The 21,920-nt window shown below is 47.1% G+C and overlaps 1 protein-coding gene across 1 annotated transcript; it reads left to right on the forward strand.

The window, feature by feature from the left end:
- The first annotated feature begins 15,076 nt into the window (after positions 1 to 15,076).
- LOC140404024 (ferritin heavy chain B-like) lies at positions 15,077 to 17,509 on the forward strand. Its single transcript, XM_072492365.1, has 4 exons — positions 15,077 to 15,214; positions 15,726 to 15,872; positions 16,871 to 16,996; positions 17,238 to 17,509. The coding sequence occupies exons 1-4, from the start codon at positions 15,113 to 15,115 to the stop codon at positions 17,391 to 17,393; spliced, it is 531 nt and encodes a 176-aa protein (XP_072348466.1). The 5' UTR covers positions 15,077 to 15,112; the 3' UTR covers positions 17,394 to 17,509.
- Positions 17,510 to 21,920: the final 4,411 nt, after the last annotated feature.

Below are 21,920 nucleotides of genomic sequence, written 5' to 3' on the forward strand. Positions count from 1 at the left end.
CATAACCAAGTTCTATCCAAAAGACTATATCCACCAAGTCTCCTTGGGATCTTGTGTTTCAATGATTCCCTCTTAATTGCTCTAAACTTGGGTATTATAGGATAAGACTTCATCCTGTGAGTGAAATAGCTCCGTGAGTGAAATAGCTCCATGTACCTAACCAATCCCATTTACCAGCACGTGACATTCAAGGAGATGAGCCAAGTGCTCATCCAGGTATGTTGATCCCCAAATTTCTTTCTGTCAGTCTGGCCTCAATAAAAGTTGAGATGGATTCGCACGTAAAACTAAGTTATTTATTTAGCTTGCAAGCTTGAATCATCTTACAGAAACGTAAGAGACATCCAGCCTCTTACACCCCAGAAAACGACTGAACTAAAAGACAAAGGGATCTCTGCAAAATCAATTCAAATGGTATCAAGTTTCACATACTTGACGGACATAGGTCAGCCTCTGTCCCTCCTGACCTGTTTGATCTATTCTGATTGGCTCACTTCCAATCCCTTTCTCTGGCCCCTATCAATGCAGCATCACTCTCATAGACACACCTCTTCCTGCTTTTTCCATGCGGTCTCAAACCCCTTTGTCCCTAACTGCCAGAATCAAAGTGGCTTATTTCTACATTACATTAACTAGTAACTCTAAAGTAACTATTTTATATCACATTCGTCATTCCCTCCTTTTATCATTCCATGATAACCGAACTATCCAATCCATAGCTACGGTTCCTCATCTAAAAAGATCCGTCGCTGCATTTCCAATTCCTGTCTTAGCCCCCCTTCATCTGCCTCACCCTCATGGATTTTAACAGTTAAATTTTTTTTCTCGGTGATTGGGGCGGTGATCTGATCTAGTGCACCCCGCATTCTACCCATCACACATTTAAGGATGGCCAGGCCCACAAAGATGCAGCCGATAGCTACCACTAGATACATGGCCATATTTATCAACCAGTCCTTCCATCCTCCAAATCCCCAGTTACCCCAAGAGTCAGGATCCTGCATCCCGTCCAAGTGATCCCGTATGCGATCCATAAATTTAGTGATGTTAGCGGTCAAGTCCTGAACACCCATGATACACTTGCCCTGTACTATGGCGCATACCCCACCCTCACGGGCCAGAAGATAGTCAAGAGCATGCCGGTTCTGCATTGCAAACAACCATAGCTGAGACAACTCCTTGGTTATTGCCCCGAGGGCTCCCAAGGTTTACTACCCGGGTTTTCCTCAGTTTGGCCTTTAACTAACTTAAGTGTATCTCCCGGTAACCTACGTTCTAGCTGTACTTCCCTTCTCACACGCCCCGTCCTCTCTCTAGTCCCTTTCTCTTTCTCATGGTCTCTTCCTACACTTCTGACAGCCTGATTTTACCTTTTATTGTACCACTTTTAACACATCCAAAATCAAATTTACCTGTATTCCAAAAACAAGGCAATGTCCATATAATGTTCCCTTCCCATCGCCGGGACCGGTGCAGCTGCTTCATGACTCCTGCATTCTCCTTAACTTTGATGACCTTCCATGAGTCGATACCATGTCCTCGTATATGGGGGCAGCGAAGAACATCACCTTTGCATAGGTGATGTATCCTTGTAGATTGGTTGGGGCTACACAGATACATAATATTCCCCTTTTCCATATCCATCGCCAATAACACGCCAAGCGAAGTGAGGCCAAATATCAGACAGACGATGCGTAGCCACTCCATCATGCTCCACACCTGTAAAATAGCACTGGAGAAGGGAGGCAGGTTAGTATCCGACCTTTTACAGTAGTGGAGATGGACTCAATTTACAGTGATGTAGGTGGAACCAAGCACTTCGCCCCTCCACTTTAACTGCTGTGGGGGTGGTAAGGAGAACTTGGAAGGGCCCGTCCCATCGCGGCTCCGACCCCTTCCTAGTCCAATTTTTGACCATGACATAACTACCGGGCTGGACTGAAAGTGAGCTAGGTACTGGGGCAATGGCTGGTGAGCCGCGCGGACTTGGCCATGGAGTTCCTTGAGCACTTGCGTAAGGGCTAGAACATAGGTGGTCATTTCTTCAGTCATCTGATGAAACTGAACCAGTCTGGGAACCTGCAGGCTCCAGGGAGTTCTAAGAGGCCTGCCATAAAGAATCTCGGCGGGAGAGAGCCGGGCTGGTCCCGCAGGTGTAACCCGCAGCTGGAAGAGGGCAACGGGGAGCAACTTAAGCCATGTCAGTCCCGTGTCTGCTCTTAATTTTGCCAATTTAGTTTTGAGGGTCTGATTGTGTCTCTCAACCAACCCGGCCGCCTGCGGTCTGTAAGCACAGTGTAACTGCTGGCGTATGCCCAACTGGGAGCAAAACTCCTTGTTAATTTGTCCAATAAAATGAGGCCCATTATCAGAACTTAACTGAGCTGGTATACCGTACCGGGGAATGATTTCCCTCATCAAGACTTTAACCACAGGAGCAGCTTTACTATAGATAGTCGGATACGCCTCGACCCATCTGCTGAACACCAAAACATATTTGTAACATTGACACCTTTCCAACTCAATGTAATCCATTTGGAGCGTCTCAAAGGGACCACTGGGCAATGGGGTTTGCCCCTTCCCACAAGGGATACCTTTTCCGGTGTTATATTGCTGACAAATCAAACACTGATTACTGATACTTTGGGCCAACCCCTGCATTTTAGGGTGCCACCAAGTGTCAAGCAACAAATCACTAGTCCCTCGAGCCCCACAATGAGTTGCAAAGTGTACACATTCAATGACCCATAAAGCCAGCGCATCAGACATACAAGTCTGATGTGCAGGCGTGGTCCATAAAGAGGAAACAGAATCATATGTACAACCTAACCGTTTCCACATTTGTTTATCACTCTCAGGAGCGTCCTCCTGTAACCTTATGACGTCTTGGATGGTTGGCATTCGCTTGTCAGAAGCAGACATATTCATAGTAGATCGTTTAGTCTGACTTAACATTTTAGGCACCATCACTTGCTGAATTTGTGCAGCTGTGCGCGCTGCACGATCTGCTCGTTCATTACCAACGTCAACTGGGGTTGTACCATTCGTGTGGGCAGCGCATTTAATAACGGAAATCTGCGCGGGCATAAGGAGGGCCTGCAGTAGGTCATTAACTAAACCCCGGTGGGATATTTGACCACACATAATCATGTCAGGTTGTTCTGACGAAATGTCACTCAAATCGCCCCTTATTGTGGTAGTTTCCTGAATCAAGGCTAAACAGTCGTGGCCAGGTGCGTCTTCATGGACAGGGGGACCACTAAGAAAACAGGCTGGATTGATAGTGGTACAGTATTTAAATGTCAGACGTGGATTGTTCAAAAGGTATATCTCATACCTATTCTGACGAGCTGCGGTAAGATGCTGACCATTCGCCCCATATCCCTGGCATGGTACTGGTCATGGACCTGACGTGTAATATGAGGGCTTACCGAAGCTGACTGTGGCCATAAATGTGGTGATATTGTAACAAAATCGGCTGTACCTTCTTTTCCCGTGACTGTGGCTGTAACCTTGACTGGCCATTCGGTCTCAAGTAATGGCCGGTATTTGTCCTCCAACTCCCTGTTTCGTCCAGTTCTGTCATAGGCCAGGGTAACGTGATGCAGTGACTGTTCAACGTCTAACGTCCACCACTGGGGGGTGATAGAAATATAGCACTGTTGTCTCATCCTCCTCTTCGCTGATCCACCCACCCAAAGTCACTATATTGGAGCTCCTGCTGGTAAACTACCATTTCTGCCGCTTGTTGGGGTCGCAGATCATCCTTTTTCATTACATACTCAGTCTTAACCTTTGTAACTGAGCCTCCTTCTTGGCCTACACCCTCCTTCCAGTAAAATTTGACTGCCCTTGCCATCTGGGAAGGGTCGTTCTCTGTCCAATTCATGTTATTACATTTCACAGCAGTAACCACAGAAGGTGGTAGGCAATGCATTAACATAGCACAGTATTGAGGGGAATTCTGACCATTTTGATACAGCAAATCGCCTGACTGCCCCCGGTAGATTTCATTAAAACGCTCCAGAAATTCCTCTGGCTCGTCAATCTTCCTAGGTTTTAGGTCTAAGATAACAGAAAGATTTATGGGCCTTTGAAATGTGCTATTCAACGCATTCAAGATCTGTGTCCTTCTTTTCTCTATTTGCTCTCTTTTTTTTTAAAACTTAAAAATGTTTGAAAATTCAAATTGAATTACTGCAACTTGCAAGCTTAGCTCTGATCTCAACTCAGAACTAAATTTACAATTTGCTTAACACAAACTTGTATAACATTTACAACTTAATTATTTCTTTATCTTAACAATTTTTCTTTTAACAAGTTTTTTTTCTTTTACATACACATAAGTATTAGCAAAATCAACTATCATCTCCAGATTGACACTTTTTAAAATGGTGTCCATGATCTTCTTTAAGTTTCTATTAATCTCCAGATAAAATGAGATAAACCTTATTTCAAGTAAGTAAAACTTAAGATTCTGGCAATTTCAATCAATTGCTTTCGAAAATAATAACTTTTATCAAAGAGGTGGAGAAACCCACTGGTTTCCTTTAATTAATTCAAAACGTAACTTTGCTGGTGTTCACTGACTCAAAGGAAAGGTATCCGATTACACTACGGCTGCTGCTGTTATCTCAAAGCCTGAGTGAGAAGCACTGTCTGTTTTCAACTCCGCCTGCTGCTGTTAACCCTTTGAGAGACTTCTGCTTCAACCAATATGCAGCATTCCTCACAATCTCAACTAGACCTCGGAACTTTACAGTCCAAGGAGACAATTTTAGCTTAATCAACTATATATTTAAAACACTCACACATAGAGTTGAACCATCTTCAGATTTAAAAACAGTTATACTGGACTGAACCTCCATCTATTGAAGTCTCATCAGCCCCTGAACCCATATAATAGACTGAACCTTCATTAATGAAGTCACATCAGCCCCTGAACCCATATAATAGACTGAACCTTCATTAATGAAGTCACATCAGCCCCTGAACCCATATAATAGACTGAACCTTCATTATTAAAGTCCCATCAGCCCAAAACCCTAACCCAAGCCGAAACAACAATATGAAATCCCATCAATTAAAGTGCTAATCCCCAGACTGACCTGTGATTTCGTCGAGGCGGTCTTTCTGTGCCAACCGCGAGTGACCAGACTAATCAGACGATAAGAAGAGGGGAACAATCAATGCGCGGTCGTTTTCCAGTTCTATATTGAGGGCCCTTTGTTCCCCATCCTCCTGTTCATAATCAGTCTAATTCTGATTTCGCAGTTGGATCAGGATCGCCCAGAGAAATCCCGGTTTTCGGCACCAAATGTTGATCCCCAAATTTCTTTCTCTGTCAGTCTGGCCTCAATAAAAGTTGAGATGGATTCGCACGTAAAAAGAAGTTATTTATTTAGCTTGCAAGCTTGAATCATCTTACAGAAACGTAAGAGACATCCAGCCTCTTACACCCCAGAAAACGACTGAACTAAAAGACAAAGGGATCTCTGCAAAATCAATTCAAATGGTATCAAGTTTCACATACTCGACGGACATAGGTCAGCCTCTGTCCCTCCTGACCTGTTCGATCTATTCTGATTGGCTCACTTCCAATCCCTTTCTCTGGCCCCTATCAATGCAGCATCACTCTCATAGACACACCTCTTCCTGCTTTTTCCATGCGGTCTCAAACCCCTTTGTCCCTAACTGCCAGAATCAAAGTGGCTTATTTCTACATTACATTAACTAGTAACTCTAAAGTAACTATTTTATATCACATTCGTCAGGTACTTGAAGGATGTGAGGTAACCTGCCTCTCTCTCCATCCCAAGCAGTGTTCAAGACTGTCACTATCCTCTGGGTTTCTTTTAAAATTCCCTTGCCTGAAGGTGTCCCCTCATTCTCTAAGGGAACAGCTGCTCCCTGTCCATGCCCCTCCCATCTTGTACACCTTGACCATGTCACTCCTCTGTCTTCCCTGCTCCAATGGAACCAACTCCACTCTATTACTCCAATGTTCTACAGTCTTGTGTGGAGTTTGCAAATATTCTGCATGGGGCTCACCCCCCACAACCCTAAGATATGCAGAGTAGGTGGATTGGCCACACTAAATTGGCTCTTAATGGAAGAAGGAAAAATTAGGTACTCCCAAAAAAATACAGTTTTAAAAACTTTAATGTTACATTCCATCCCAGATAACATCCTGGTGAATGGCCTCTGTACCTCCAGGTCAATCACATCCTTCCTATAATGTGGCAACCCCTCCCCCCCGAATTGCACACCGTACTCCAGGTTTGGCCTTGCCAAAGTTCAATACAACTCTGATCTCCCTGCTTTTTATGTCCTGATTGATAAAGGCAAGTGTCTCAATTGCCTTTTTCACCACTGTTAATCTGCCCTTCCGCCTTCAGAGATCTATGGACGGTCATGCCGTTCATTGAATACTTCAGTCAAATTACTACCCCTCAAGTGTATCACGTCACAATTTTCAGGATTAAATGCCACCTGCCACTTATCCGCCCATTTAACCATCCCAGCCAAACCTTCCTGTAACCCAAAACTCAATTTGTTACCACCCAGTCTGTGTTTTTATTCGATTTCCTTTGCAGTAAACACATTTCATTTTTCCTAATCACTTGCTGTACCTTCATGCTAACATTTGTAATTCATGTACCATGACCCGCACATCTGTCTGTACCATACCATGAGCTCAGCAATTGCTTGCCATTTGAACAATATGCTACTTTCCTGTTCTACCTGCTCAAGTGGACAAGTTCACATTTTCTCCACATTCTAGTCCACCTGGCCTAATTCATACCTCTATTTGTATAAAATCTGCCTAATGTTTTGCTGCTGCCTTTCCTGCCCATTTTGGTGTTATCAGCCAGTCTAGATACATCCCAACTTCAGCTAGTCTAGATACATTCCACATTCCAACTTCAACGTGTGCGAATAAGGGGGCGAGCATTGTCGTGTTGGGTGTTCTGGTCTACAAACAGGTCAACACGGCTGGGGATGATGTAACTCTAAACAACTCAACTGTAATAACATAAGCTGGTAATGCACGTACCCAAGCTTATCTGTGGACCCTGTCCTATCACTATCTAGGTGAGGCACTCCGCATATGGTGAATGTCTGAGAGGCAGGCTGTGAGCTCTGTGCTCTGAGCTGGCTGCTGCTAGAATGAGCGGGAACTCTGGTGTCCCCTGTCTTTATAGTGCGTGTGCTCTCACTGGTGATTGGCTGCGATGTTGTGTATGCTGGTTGGTCCCACTGTGTCCATCAGTGTGTGTGATTGCACCATGATATGCTGATGTATATCATGACAAGCATGACAACTTTAATTGGCTGTTGTAAAATCCCACCTTGTTCACGAATGTCCTTTAGGGGAGGAAATCTGCCCTCCTTACCTGGTCTGGCCTACACGTGACTCCAGACACACAGCAATATGGTTGACTCTTTGCTGCCCTGTGAAATATTCAGTTTAAGGGCGGCCGGGTGGTGCAGTGGGTGAGCCCTGCTGTCTCACGGCGCCGAGGTCCCAGGTTCGATCCCGGCTCTGGGTCACTGTCCGTGTGGTGTTTGCACATTCTCCCCGTGTTTGCGTGGGTTTCTCCCCAACAACCCAAAGATGTGCAGGCTAGGTGGATTGGCCACGCTAAATTGCTCCTTAATTGGAAAAGATGAATTGGTTATTCTAAATTTATATTTTTTAAACCGCCAACACACATTTTAGAAGGTTTTTCGTAACATTGGATGTCCAGCACAGAGCTGGGCCAAACGCCCTCACCAGTCCAGAGGTCCCTTCATTGTCCCTGGCTTAAATTCCCAGAGCTCCCTTCACTGTTGCCAGTCCCTTTGCCACATGAGGTGTAGCAGGTCAAGAATAAGGTTCACCACCGCCTTCAAGGCCAAAGTAGGGGTGGCCATCGGATGGCGGGCATGTGCACCACAAGGAAGCTGCTTATGCTACACCTAGAGCATAACAAGACATGGTACCAGCAGTGAACTGTTTCAATCCACATAGCCATACCTCAGCGTACAGTGACAACCAGCAACGATACCCAGGCAAGATGTTCGAGATCCAGGTTCCGCAGCGGCGCCAGTGCCACGGCGATCTCCGCGAAAACTGGCTGGTATTCCGGCAAAAGTTTGAAATCTTCCTGGTAGCCGCCGACCTACAAGACGTGGCCGATGCTGAAAAGACAGAGCTACTGCTCACCATCACCGGTGCCAGAGCAGAAGAGGGAAGGCCTAGCTGGTGATTCCCAAATTCTATGAATGAGTAAATACATTTTTTAAATATTGTCAAGTTTAGACCTGGGCATTTGACAATAAGGGTTAAGATTTATTAACCAGGCTGGCCACAGCACACCTTTTAGAATTCTTTCATGGACGTGCACCCTTGAACCGAGTGCCTGGCTGGGCCATTTCACAGGGCAGTTAAGAGTCGACCACATTGCTGTGGGTTTGGAGTCACATGGAGGCCAGACCAGGTGTCAGATTTTCTTCATTCGAGGTGGAAATAGTGAACATAATGGAGGCTTTAGATTTTACAGTGCAGAAGGAGGCCATTCGGCCCATCGAGTCTGCACCGGCCCTTGGAAAGAGCACCCTACTTCACCCCACACTTCCACCCTATCCCTGTAACCCAGTAACACTACCCAACATTTTTGGACGCTAAGGGCAATTTAGCACGGCAAATCCACCTAACCTGCACATCTTTGGACTGCGGGAAGAAACCGGAGCACCCGGAGGAAACCCACGCAGACACGGGGGGGGACGTGCAGACTCCACACAGACATGGGCTGGTTTAGCACACTGGGCTAAATCGCTGGCTTTTAAAGCAGACCAAGGCAGGCCAGCAGCACGGTTCAATTCCCGTACCAGCCTCCCCGAACAGGCGCCGGAATGTGGCGACTAGGGGCTTTTCACAGTAACTTCATTGAAGCCTACTTGTGACAATAAGCGACTTTCATTTCATTTCATTTCAGTGACCCAGCCTGATGTGTCAGGCAGGTCGGTTCGATGTGGACTGCCCTTGATGCAGTGATGCGAGAAACAGACGTCTAACACTGTAGAAGATCCAACACGGTTTTATTGAACGATAGAACTAACATACATATTTAACTGTGGGTCGACACTATACTGAACTGACTGGAGACCTTGTACTAGCCTGACCAGACTTACTAGCTACCGCATGGTGTTTGCACTGTGCTAGCTCGTGGACTCTGACTGTCTCAATAGCTGGGTCCCGAGGGAGCGGGAAACCTAGTGACCTCTGGCTTTATAGTAGTGTCCTGTCTGGTGATTGGCTGTACTATGTTGTGTGTTTACTGGTCATCGTGTGTGTCAATCACTGCCTGTCTGCACTTCATTATATACATGCGTGGATATTATGACATCTCCCCCCCCTTTTAAAAAAAAAATACTAAGGTGTGGCTGCTTATAAATATATATATATATGTGTATGTGCCTGACTATATATAGAAAGATGTCTAAACAAACGTATATACATAGGAAGGTTGCGATAGTGCAGATACATGGCAAACAAAACGATATTTAGAACGGTCCAATCGATGAAGTCACAAAAATGTACAAAAGCTCAGTCTATAGATTTAGTCTTTGTGGTGGGCGACGAATTCTTGTTGATCGCCGCAGAGGCGGATTAGGAGCCGCCTGCGCTTGGATAGGCGGGATCGCTGGCAACGCGGTGGTCGCGTGAACCGGCAGGATTGCTGGTAGATTGGTGGCCTCGTGGACGGGTACGTCCGGAGGAGGCATCGTAGGCGGCGGGGCACTTCGGTCAGGTAGCGGGCGTGGAATTCTTCGCAGTGCCCGTCTGTTGCGCTGTAGCAGGGAGCCATCAGCCATGCGGACAAGGAACGATCTTGGGGCCACTTGTTTGATCACAACAGCTGTGGCTGACCAGCCGCCCTCAGGCAACTGGACACGAACATGATCAGTTGGGGCCAGCTCGGGCAGATCCGTGGCATGGACATCGTACGTGGCTTTCTGTTGGGCCCGTGACTGCTGCATTTTCTGTAGGACCGTGAGGTGGTCAAGGTCAGGAACGTAGATGGCTGGAACTGTGGTCCTCAGAGTGCGATTCATGAGCATCTGCTCTGGAGACAACCCAGTGGACAGTGGGGTTGCCCTGTATGCCAGCATCGCCAGGTTGAAGTCGGAGCCTGAGTCTGCAGCTTTGCACAGCAACCGCTTTACAATGTGGACCCCTTTTTCGGCCTTCCCGGGTAGTGGGGACTGGAGGTAACGTGCCGGAAGTTGTAGGACTGTGCGAAGTCAGACCATTCCTGGCTGTAAAAGCAAGGACCGTTGTCGCTCATTACCGTGAGCGGTATCCCGTGCCTGGCGAACGTTTCTTTGCAGACTTTGATTACCGCCTTCGACCCGAGGTCGGACAGTTTCACCACTTCTGGGTAACTGGAGAAGTAGTCGACCAGGAGTATGTAGTCATGCCCCTTGGCGTGGAAAAGGTCTACACCTACTTTGGACCACGGAGAGGTCACAATCTCATGCTGCTGCAACGTTTCTTTGGGTTGAGCTGGCTGAAACTTCTGACAGGTAGGGTAGTTGAGGACTGTGTCGGCAATATCCTGATTAATGCCCGGCCTGTAAACCGCCTCCCGAGCTCTGCGTCGGCATTTCTCGACCCCAAGGTGACCCTCATGGAGTTGGCCCAGCACCATAGCACGCATACTCTGAGGAATTACGATCATGTCGAGTTTCAGAAGGATTCCCTCCACCACCGTCAGGTCGTCTTTTACGTTATAGAACTGGGGACATTGTCCCTTCTGCCAGCCATTGCTGAGGTGCTGCATCACGCGCTGCAGCAGAGGATCCTTGGCCCTTTCCTCACGAATTTGGACCACCCGTTCATCAGAGGCCGGAAGGTTCGAGGCACACAACTGCACTTGCGCTTCTATGTGGCAGATGAAGCCACTTTGTTCATGCGGTGTGGTAATGGACCTGGACAGGGCATCTGCAACGATCAGCTCTTTACCTGGCGTGTAGACCAGTTCGAAGTCGTAGCGGCGTAGCTTTAGAAGAATTCGCTGTAACCGAGGTGTCATGTCATTTAAATCCTTCTGGATTATGTGGACTAGAGGCCTGTGGTCCGTCTCTACCGTGAATCTCGGCAGGCCATAAACATAGTAGTGGAACTTGACTATCCCTGTTAGGAGGCCCAGACACTCCTTCTCAATCTGGGCATACCGTTGCTCAGTGGGCGGCATGGCCCTGGAGGCATACGCCACTGGGGCCCAGGACGCGGAGTCATCCCACTGAAGGAGCACCGCCCCAATGCCGTCCTGGCTTGCATCAGTTGATATCTTGATTTCCTTGGTTGGGTCGAAGAACGTTAGAACTGGGGCTGTTGTGAGTTTTGCTTTCAGCTCACGCCATTCCGCTTCATGTGTGGGCAGCCACTGGAATTCCATCGATTTTTTGACGAGATGGCGGAGGGCCGTGGTGTGGGATGCCATATTGGGAATGAATTTCCCGAGGAAGTTGACCATTCCGAGAAAGCGGAGGACCGCCTTTTTGCCCTCCGGGGTCGGCATGGCGTTGATCGCCGAGACCTTGTCGGCATCTGGCCGTACGCCCTGCTGCGAGATGTGGTCACCGAGGAATTTGATCTCCGATTGACCAAATGAGCTCTTGGCCCTGTTGAGCTGAAGATCATGTTCATGGATTCTTTGGAATACCTTCTTGAGGCGAGCGATGTGTTCCTGGGGCGTTGTGGACCAGATAATGACATCGTCAACGTACAATCGCACCACCTCGATGCCCTCCATCATCTGTTCCATGATGCGATGAAATACTTCGGAGGCAGATATGATGCCAAAAGGCATCCGGTTGTAGCAGTAGCGACCAAACGAGGTGTTGAACGTGCACAGCTTGCGACTGGACGCGTCCAGCTGTATTTGCCAAAAACCCTTGGAGGCGTCCAGCTTAGTGAAGAATTTGGCATGAGCCATCTCACTGGTCAACTCTTCTCGTTTTGGTATTGGGTAATGCTCCCTCATGTTGCGGTTTAGATCCTTAGGGTCAATGCAAATGCGAAGCTCCCCTGACGGCTTCTTGACGCAGACCGTGGAGCTGACCCAGTCTGTGGGCTCTGTAACCTTTGATATGATGCCCTGGTCTTGGAGGTCCTGTAATTGCTTCTTCAGACGATCCTTAAGGGGTGCCGGCACCCGGCGAGGTGCATGAATTACAGGGGTGGCGTTCGGCTTGAGCAGGATTTTGTATCGGTATGGGAGCGTACCCATTCCGTCGAACACCCTGTGGTACTGCGTGATGATGTCATCTATGTCGGCTTGCAAGTTTCCATCGGGCGAGGCCGTCGCCGGTGACGATGACATGGTGTGGACTCGCTGAACCAGGTTCAGGAGCTTGCAGGCGCGAGCACCGAGCAGGGACGCACTGTCAGGCCCGACGATTTCAAACCGCAGCGTCACCTTGATCGCCTTATTGGATACCCCTAGTTGACATTCGCCACTGGCAGCTATGGCATTGCCATTGTAGTCAAGGAACTGGCAGGCCGGTGGACGAATGCTTGGTTTGGCGCGGATGGTGTCGAGATCGGATTTCGTGATGTGGTTCCCCGATGCACCGGTGTCCAGTCTGAACCGGATGCGGGACTGGTTCACTGTGAGGACAGCAGACCACTTGTCAAAGGGATCCACACTGAAGTTCGAGAGGCGTTGCGTAGGTGTGGTGGAGGCCAGCTCATGTGTAGTTATGATGCCCACCCTGTATGGGGACTTGAGGCAGTCAGCATCAGGGTCCGTTGGGCTGTCGGGATCAGAATCTGGCATGCCTTGTTGTATTGAGCGGACACTTCTGCGCCGCAGCTGGGATCGCTGGCTGCTGAGCGGTGGAGCAGATCTGCAAAGGGCTGCATAGTGGCCAAGCTTGCCACACTGTAGAACCGGCGTCCTTTTGCCGGACATTGCCGCTTTAAATGGGCGGAGCCACAATTCAGACACGTCATGACGCCAACGTCAGCGGCGTTCCGCGAGCCATCGCGCATGCGCAGTGCGGTTGGTCAACGTACGCACCTGCGCAGTCCGGTTGTCGGGCTCGTGGTCCACTCGGTCGTGGCGCGCATGTGCAGGGACCCGGGAAAAGCGTGCGAAACGACCACTTTCCTCAATGCTCAGGCCCTGCATTTGTGCAATGGCCTGCACCCATTCCGCCTCGTGGGAGGCCAGCTTCGCAGTTTCTGCCGCCCTGATGTGGGAGTAACGATTCTTAGCATGCTCATGGACAACGCACGTCTCGATAGCGACAGAGAGGGTCAACTGTTTGACTTTCAGGAGCTGCTGCCGAAGAGAGTCGGAGTGGACCCCGAAAACGATCTGGTCCCGGATCATGGAATCAGCCGTCGAGTCATAGTTACATGACTGCGCGAGGATGCGGAGATGGGTGACGAAGGACTGAAAGGGTTCATCCTTACCCTGAAGCCTCTGCTGGAAAATGTACCGTTCAAAGCTCGCATTCACCTCAATGTCGCAGTGGCTGTCAAACTTCAGCAGGACTGTTTCGAATTTCATTTTGTCTTCGCCGACAGCGAACATGAGGGAGTTGTAGATGTGGATGGCGTGGTTCCCCCACGTTGGAGAGAAATAGCGCGATCTTCCTGGCATCCGATGCTGCTTCGAGGTCGGAGGCCTCGATGTGCCAGAGGAACTTTTGCTTGAAGCGCTTCCAATTTGCGCCGAGGTTGCCGGAGATGTGGAGCTGCGGAGGAGGCTGGATGTTTTCCATGTCATCAGATGGCTGCCTGCTGGTCGATGTTGCTTTATTCAAGGTTGGTCCGTCAATTTTCAGTATCATTCCGTGGTACCATGATGTGTTACGCAGGTTGGTTCGGTGTGGACTGCACTTGGTGCAGCGATGCGAGAAACAGACCTCTAACACTGTAGAGTTCCAACACGGTTTTATTGAATGATAGAACTAACATACATATTTAACTGTGGGTCAACACTATACTGAACTGACTGAAGACCTTGTAGTAGCCTGACCAGACTTACTAGCTACCGCATGGTGTTTGCACTGTGCTAGCTCGTGGACTCTGACTGTCTCAGTGGCTGGGTCCCGAGGGAGCGGGAAACCTAGTGACCTCTGGCTTTATAGTGGTAGTGTCCTGTCTGGTGATTGGCTGCACTGTGCTGTGTGCTTACTGGTCATCCTGTGTGTCAATCACTGCCTGTCTGCACTTCATTATATACATGCGTGGATATTATGACACAGCCGGGAATTGAACCTGGGATCCTGCAGCTGTGAAGCAACTGTGCGAACCACTGTGCTACTGTGACTTTTACAACAATAAACTATAGCTGCATCATCACTAAGACTAATTCTCAAAACGTTAATAATTAAATGACACCAGCGTAGTGGGATTTGAACCTACAAACACCACCTTAAACCACGAGGTTGCTCGTGCAATAATGGTACCACTACACTACCCTCTCCTCCTAGTCACAGGCTGTGAACCTAACCCAAGTACAAACCTATACTGGATTAAGCACCACATAAAACGTGTCTTAAATTGAAAGAAAGATACTCAACAACTTACTTCCTCTCTGCACATCGGGTATTTTTGTGACAAATTTAGAATTTAATTTCCTTCTTCTTTATCTGCTGATAGTGCAGACAATCCCTGGGACACCTCTCGATATTACACTGTGGCTTTGACACCCAAAATAAGAAAGCAAATCTCTAGTTTTCTCACAAATTGAGCTGAATTCCTAAACTCACAGATTTGCCAGCAGAAAGGTGGAACTATATATTCAATAAGTTCAAGACATTTTAAACAAAATATTTTGAAGGGCAGAATGTTTTCGGGTAGTTCAACTGAATAATTAACAGATAAAGTTACTTTCAAAGTTCTGATGCTACTCACTTCATTAATTAATAAGTTTGAGGATTGCTTGCTTGAGGTGTGTTAGTGATTGGCTCCCAATAATTGTCACTCATCTGTTATGCAAATTCTGGCTAGCCCATGTGTTTAAATATGTTGGTTCTTACTGCCATAATGGTTGGAGTGGATAAGTTGGGTTAGTAGACTGATCTGATCAGCCCACTAGACAGCACAATGGCTTCCCAAGTGCGTCAGAACTACCACAAGGACTGTGAGGATGCTGTTAACAAGCAGATCAACCTGGAGCTCTATTCTTCCTATGTTTACCTCTCCATGGTAGGTAACTTTTCATTTTTCTATTGAGTGACTTCCATCTCAAGCCAGCCTTTACATTGGAAATGTAGATGTTGCCTCATGGGGACTTAAAACTTGCAATGGGAACCATTTCATGTGCTTCTAGTTTGACTGGAGGTTTATCCAAATTAATGTCACTTTTTTAGAAGGGCAATGTTTCAATTAGTGATTGCAATTACTCATAAGCTGGCTAGTCTAGCTTGAGAATAGTTTACTAGTTATAAACTTCCTGCAGCAGGGAATTGGTGAATTTACACTTGCTCCTTCCCAGTTTAAATCTGGAATCCGTAGTAATTTTACTTTCCACTAGTGGAAAAGGTTTGACTGAAGCCTTGGTTTTCCAATTAAGTTGCCCATTGACTAAATTGGTCGGCTTGTTAATGTGAAGGTAAGAATATTCAACCTCTTTGATCAAACATTTTAGTAAGTGGTCACTACACCACCATTTCTGTTGTGACATTTTACCCTGGGTAAACTTCTGTTCTCCCCACAGTCCTTTTACTTTGACCGGGATGACGTTGCCCTGCGTCACTTTGCTGAGTTCTTCAAGGAACAGTCACATGTGGACTGCGAACAAGCTGAGAAACTGATGGAATTCCAGAATAAACGTGGAGGCCGTGTCATCCTGGAGGATATAAAGGTATCCTTTTAAGCTTCCTTATCTTGTACTGGAATTTTGGGAGTGGGGAAAACTTCAATTTTGAGTCTAAAACAGCAATGCTATTGCAAAGTTGATTCTAGAATCCATGCTCCAATTGAGTCTTTGGGATAGTGTCTTCAGCCCAGCTGCTTCATCAATGACTGTTGTTTAAGGTCATGGGTGGGGATGTTTGCTGATGTTGACCATGAGTTCACATTCTCCGTGGGTTTATATGTGTCTTGGGCTGTCAGGATGTTTTTATGCTGGGTAATGACCATCACCCTTTGACCATCCAATGGCATTACCATCACTGAACCTGCCATTATGGTTACTGTTCAACTGGACTGGCCATATAAATACTGTGGCAACAAGACCAGGTCAGAGGTTTGGATTCCTGTGCAATTAACACTCCACCTGCCTGTCCCACCCATGTATAAGTCACTCCACTTTCCTGGGTGTGTGCCCAGTGACACAAGAAGTTTGACTACCTCCAGGAGAAAGCCGCCTTGGTTGGCACCCATTTGCCCCATGAACATGTCCATTTAGAAGAGCAAGAGCAGCAGGAAGTTTTGTTTGCCAAACTGTTCCTTCACTGGTGCTGGGCCACATTCCCTCCCTAACAGCACTTGGGTGTACCTATACTACAGACTGCAGCAGTTCAAGAGGCAGCTGACCGCCACCTTCTCTGGTGGGGTGGGGGGGGGGGGGGGGGGGTGTGGCTATTGGGAATGGACAATAAATGCTGGCCCAGCCAGTGACTCCCACATCCCATTTTCCCCAGTGAGATTTAAGTATCTTCGACCCATGCACTTCGAGATGCTGGAGTTGAGGTTCATTTAAGATTGCGCTGTTCCCAATCATCTACTCCATTAGACTAGCCTCCTTTCTGTAACCCACTGCTTTAGATAGGAACCTTTTTTTTTTGCGGTTGTTGCAGTCTTCAAATTCATAGTTTTGCAGTAGAACCTTCCATAACTTTTTTATTTTTTTATTTTCAGAAACCAGAGCAGGATGAGTGGAGCAACGGTCTGGAGGCAATGCAGAGAGCTCTGCAGATGGAGAAGAATGTGAACCAGAGTCTGCTGGATCTGCACAAACTCTCCTCTGGGAACACCGACCCTCATGTGAGTGTTTGATGCTCTGACTGATTGAGATTTCCTGATTGATTATGCCCTTGCAGCTTGTCATTTTGAGCCATTGAATACAACTGTTTAAATGTACAACCATTGGCAAACTTGTGCAATATTTATTCTTTATTCAATCATTTTGAGCAGTCTGTCAAATATAGCAAAAAAGGATTCCCACTTTTTAAAATTGGATGGTGTACTCCTATTTCCAAGGCTCATTTGGTTCTTCCTTTTTCAGCTTTGTGACTTCCTGGAGACTCGCTACTTGGATGAGCAAGTGAAGATGATCAAGAAGCTCGGAGATCACATCACCAACCTGAAGAGACTGGGAGCCCCTGAGAATGGCACTGGAGAGTACCTGTTTGACAAGCTCACCCTGGGGAAGTGTGACTGACTAAATATACTGCAGGAGTGTGGTCTATAATGGAATGGCCACCTGAATCACTGAACAGTATCTTGGGAGATGCTTCCAACTGTCAATAGGTTTAAAATAAAAGCAATTGAACATTATTTCAATCCGTTTAGTAGAGTTTATAGCACTTTCGTTTTGCGTGACTTTCTCCAGCATAGATATTACTGGTTTTCACTGCTCCTAAAATATCTCAATTGTTCTCGTGGGTTTATCATTCTAACCCAAAGTCTTCCCAACTAGCTTATTGAACCACATTTGGTTTGAGATGATGGTCTTGCCCTGTATCTCTACAGTACTTTCTTGTGGTCAGTGGGTGTTGCTGGTTAAAAACCAGAACTGTTCTCCATCCATAATCACCCTTGAACAGAGTAGCTTGCTTGGCCCATTTTGGAGTCCACCACACTACTGTGGGCCCAGAGTCACATGTGGGCCAGACCAAGTTGGGGTGGTGGATTTCCTTCCCTTAAAGCATAGGTGAGCCAGATGGGTTTTCCAACAATCTGAACAGGTCTTTGTGTGAGACTAGGGTGGGATTCTCTGGTCACGTGCACCTGGAGAGCAGAAGTCCATGGACTTTTCCATTGTCTGCATCTCGCCCGTGGCGATCTTGCTGTGGGTGGGGCAGACGGCCCGAGATTTCACTGAGTTATTGAATCTGCTATTGCAGAAATCTCCCCAAGAATCATTACTGGTCCAGTGGTATTGCCACTACACCAGTGTCTTCTCTTGACTCTTAACCTACCAAATATTCTCTTGGTTTGCTGTTCCATGACTAGGAATGTCTAATTTTGGGGCTAGAAGTTTTCCTTTTGTGGGAAACATGATAACTGGTGATACTAGTTAATTGGAATTGGCCTAGTATCCAATCTTTCTATTCATCCAAGATTTCTACAGATGCTGCTCGAATTGGGATTTGTTTTGTTTTTTTAAAGCCTTTGACAAATGGAATATTTGATTTGACACATGAATGCAATTGCTGACCGCTTCCACAGTGAGCAGGTTTGTTTGTGGAGTATGTCGTTTGTTAGTGAAGCAAAATGTATGGAGAATAGAAAATAAATAGGTGCAGGAGGAGGCCATTCGGCCCTTCCTGCTGTGCCATATAAAGGATGAATGCAGACCTCATTGTGTTTGTCAAACTTTTACTCATCATGCTCTGGAGTTTTTATATCCAGGATGCCATTTTCTCCCTTTCCAGGCTGTACCCTACACCCCTTTGATTTGCTACTGGTGCTGAATGGTCTGCTGTGGTGGTGGACCAGTCGGCTGTAGCTGACACAGGGCAGGGGCTGCCAGACTATCAAATAGATCTGGCCTTGCATTGGCCATTGTGGCATTTCTGCCCACATTGCATGGGGCTGATGGCATTGCCCACAGACATGGTACAAATGCTTAGCCAGTATTAACACTCCTATGGGGTCACCAAGCATACATACTCAGCTTCGGTCCGAGTGTTGATGAGAACTAACATTCATTCTGATATCTCCACAGCAAGATCTTTACCAAATTGAGCAATCTTCTCAAAACTTAGTTGCACTTGAAAGGGCTCCTTCACATATCACAACCTGATGTGTAATGTTGGTATTGCAATTAGTGGGTCTGCCAAATCTTGTCTGATTATTCATGCTTGCATCAAAAAATGGTTACACCCTGCAATACCCAACCTTCAAATCATAAATTCCATTTGCCGAAAGGTTCTTCAACACAGTGGGAGAGTGATTGATTTGACAAGCAGCTGGCAAATACTTCAAGTTTATCTGGGGGAGTGGGGGGAGGAAAGTTTATCTGGGGGGCGGACTATCAGTTCATCCAGTAAATTAATTTACAAGTTCTGCAAAAATAGTAAGCTGCCCCTGTCTCTTTCTGTTTCCTGTAAGTAATCTTTCTTAGTGTCACAAGTAGGCTTACATTAACACTGCAATGAAGTTGCTGAGAAAATCCTCTAGTTCCCACATTCCGGCGCCTGTTCGGGTGCACAAGTGAATTGGACATTCGGAATTCCCACTCAACAGCGTGTCTTTCAGGAATTGTGGGAGGAAACCGGAGCACCCGGAGGAAACCCACACAGACACGGAGAACGTGCAGAATCTGCACAGGCGCCTCTGTTTTCGGTTGAGGTGAATAACATGGAGGTGTTCACGTGACCGCGGAGAATAAGCATTTGAGGTAGAATGGACTGGAAGGATATGCCGATAGAGTGAGATGTTGGGAGGATGCTTGTAAGTAGCGTAAATACCAATTGGGCCAAATGTCCCTGCCCACTGTAATTTTTCTTGGATCTATCCACAGCCTGGTCAAAAATCTCTACAGAAAATGAAGAATATAGAGAGTGAGGCACAGCACCACATACAGAACAATTTAGGGGAGACAGCGGCCTAATGGTAATGTCACTGGGCTAGTAATCCTGAAGCCCAGGTGAAAGGTCTGGGGACGCGAGTTCAAATCCCACCACAGCAACTGGTGCAATTTAAATCCAATTAATTAATTTCTGAAAGTCTGGAATTGAAAGTCTCTGTAATGGTGATCAGGAAACTGTCATTGGTTCGTCGTAAAAAGCCATCTGGTACATTCATGCATTTTTGATGGCAGGAAATCTGCTGCCCTTACCCGGTCTGGCCTATGACACCAGCCACACAGCAAAGTGGTTGACTCTCGCCCGAGTGAACCACTCAAGGAAAATTAGGGATGGGCAATGAATGCTGTCCTTAACGGTGATGCCCTTCCATGAAAGGTTTAAAATAATAGTGTTCTTTTTGTAGCTTTGAAAACTAGACTTGGAAAAATGTGGTAAGATGTTCAAATGAATAAATATCAATCTGTCATGTCAGAATTACCAATGACGTTGGTGTCAATGCAATGAGTTCCAAATATCCGGCACATTAAGGAACCTTAGAACAGAATTAGCTACACCCTCCAATCATCAGACCTTAAGGGTAGATTAAGAACAAAGAGCTCCTGTTGAAACCCAGCCATCAGAGTCACGGCAGTAATTGACTTGACACCAGTGGGCCACAGCAGTGACAGCTCTCCGTGGGTGCGGAGGGATGAACCATCTGAATTCATAAGAAATTTGGAAAATAAACTTCACCAAGATGAATGAGAATGGATCTCAGAAGAAACCAGCCATTAGCAAATAAAACGATCATTAGTTTTGGCAATTAGGCCTCAGCTGAATTATTGTGCCACGCCTGGAGGACGTCAAGGCCTTGGAGAAGGTGGGGAGGAGGTTTGCTAGAATGGTAGCGAGGTTAAGGGACTTCAGTTATGTGCAAAGACTGGACAAGATGTTCTCCTTAAAGCAGAGAAGGTTAAGGGCAGACTTAATAGAGGCGTTCAAAATTCGGAAGGATTTTGGAAGAGAAACAATTTGCATTGGCAGAAGTTGGTAACTAGAGCTTATCAGATTTAAGTCTCTTGCCTTCGGGTGGCACAGTGGTTAGCACAGCGCCAAGGACTTGGGTTCAAGCCTGCGTTGACCATGCTGCCCATCTAAACTAACATCTTCTACACTTCTGTGTCCCGATTCCCTCTGTTCCCATCCTATTCATGTATTTGTCAAGATGCTCCTTAAACGTCACTATCGTCCCTGCTTCCACCACCTCCTCCGGCAGCGAGTTCCAGGCACCCACTACCCTCTGTGTAAAAAAACTTGCCTCGTACATCTCCTCTAAACTTTGCCCCTCGCACCTTAAACCTATGTCCTCTAATAATTGACTCTTCCACCCTGGGAAAAACCTTCTGACCATCTATCCTGTCCATGCCCCTCATAATTTTGTAGACTTCTATCAGGTCGTTCTCCCCGTGTCTGCGTGGGTTTCCTCCAGGTGCTCCGGGTTCCTCCTACAGTCCAAAGACGTGCAGGTTAGGTGGATTGGCTATGCTAAATTGCCCTTAGTGTCCAAAAAGGTTGGGTTGGGTGGGGTTACTGGGATAGGGTGGGGCTTAGGTAGGGTGCTCTTTCCAAGGGCCGGTGCAATCTCGATGGGCCAAATGGCCTTCTTCTGCACTGTAAATTCTATGATAAAGCCAAGATTAGTCATGATCTTGGCAGAGCAGGCTTGATGGGCTGAATGGCCTCCTCCTGCTCCGATATCTTGTGTTCTTGTATCCTCCTGATTCAGAGCTGTACAGGATAAGGTGTAGGCAAACAGAATGGAGCGGACCACTCCAGCGCCGTGCTGGCCCCCTGTAGGGGCCAGAATTACTCCTGGCAACGGTCCACTCACATCGTCGTAAAACGCGACGGTGTTTACGATGGTGTGGATACTCTGCCGCGAGATGCCATGACTAATCTTGGACTTTATCATAGAATTTACAGTGCAGAAGAAGGCCATTCGGCCCATCGAGTCTGCACCGGCCCTTGGAAAGAGCACCCTACCCTAAGCGCCACCCTATCCCAGTAACCCCACCCAACCCAACTGTTTTGGACACTAAGGGAAATTTAGCATGTCCAATCCACCAAACCCGCACATCTTTGGACTGTGGGAGGACACCGGAGCACCCGGAGGA

Source organism: Scyliorhinus torazame, chromosome 29 (genome assembly GCF_047496885.1).
Source record: "Scyliorhinus torazame isolate Kashiwa2021f chromosome 29, sScyTor2.1, whole genome shotgun sequence".
In the NCBI taxonomy this organism is placed as follows: Eukaryota; Metazoa; Chordata; class Chondrichthyes; order Carcharhiniformes; family Scyliorhinidae; genus Scyliorhinus; species Scyliorhinus torazame.

What these genes read in the sequence shown, in the direction of transcription:
- LOC140404024 (XM_072492365.1), top strand. Translation starts at nt 15,113, where the DNA reads ATGGCTTCCCAAGTGCGTCAGAACTACCACAAGGACTGTGAGGATGCT. An exon ending in CCTATGTTTACCTCTCCATG is followed by an intron (nt 15,215 to 15,725) that starts GTAGGTAACTTT and finishes TTCTCCCCACAG; the next exon opens with TCCTTTTACTTTGACCGGGA. An exon ending in TCATCCTGGAGGATATAAAG is followed by an intron (nt 15,873 to 16,870) that starts GTATCCTTTTAA and finishes TTTTATTTTCAG; the next exon opens with AAACCAGAGCAGGATGAGTG.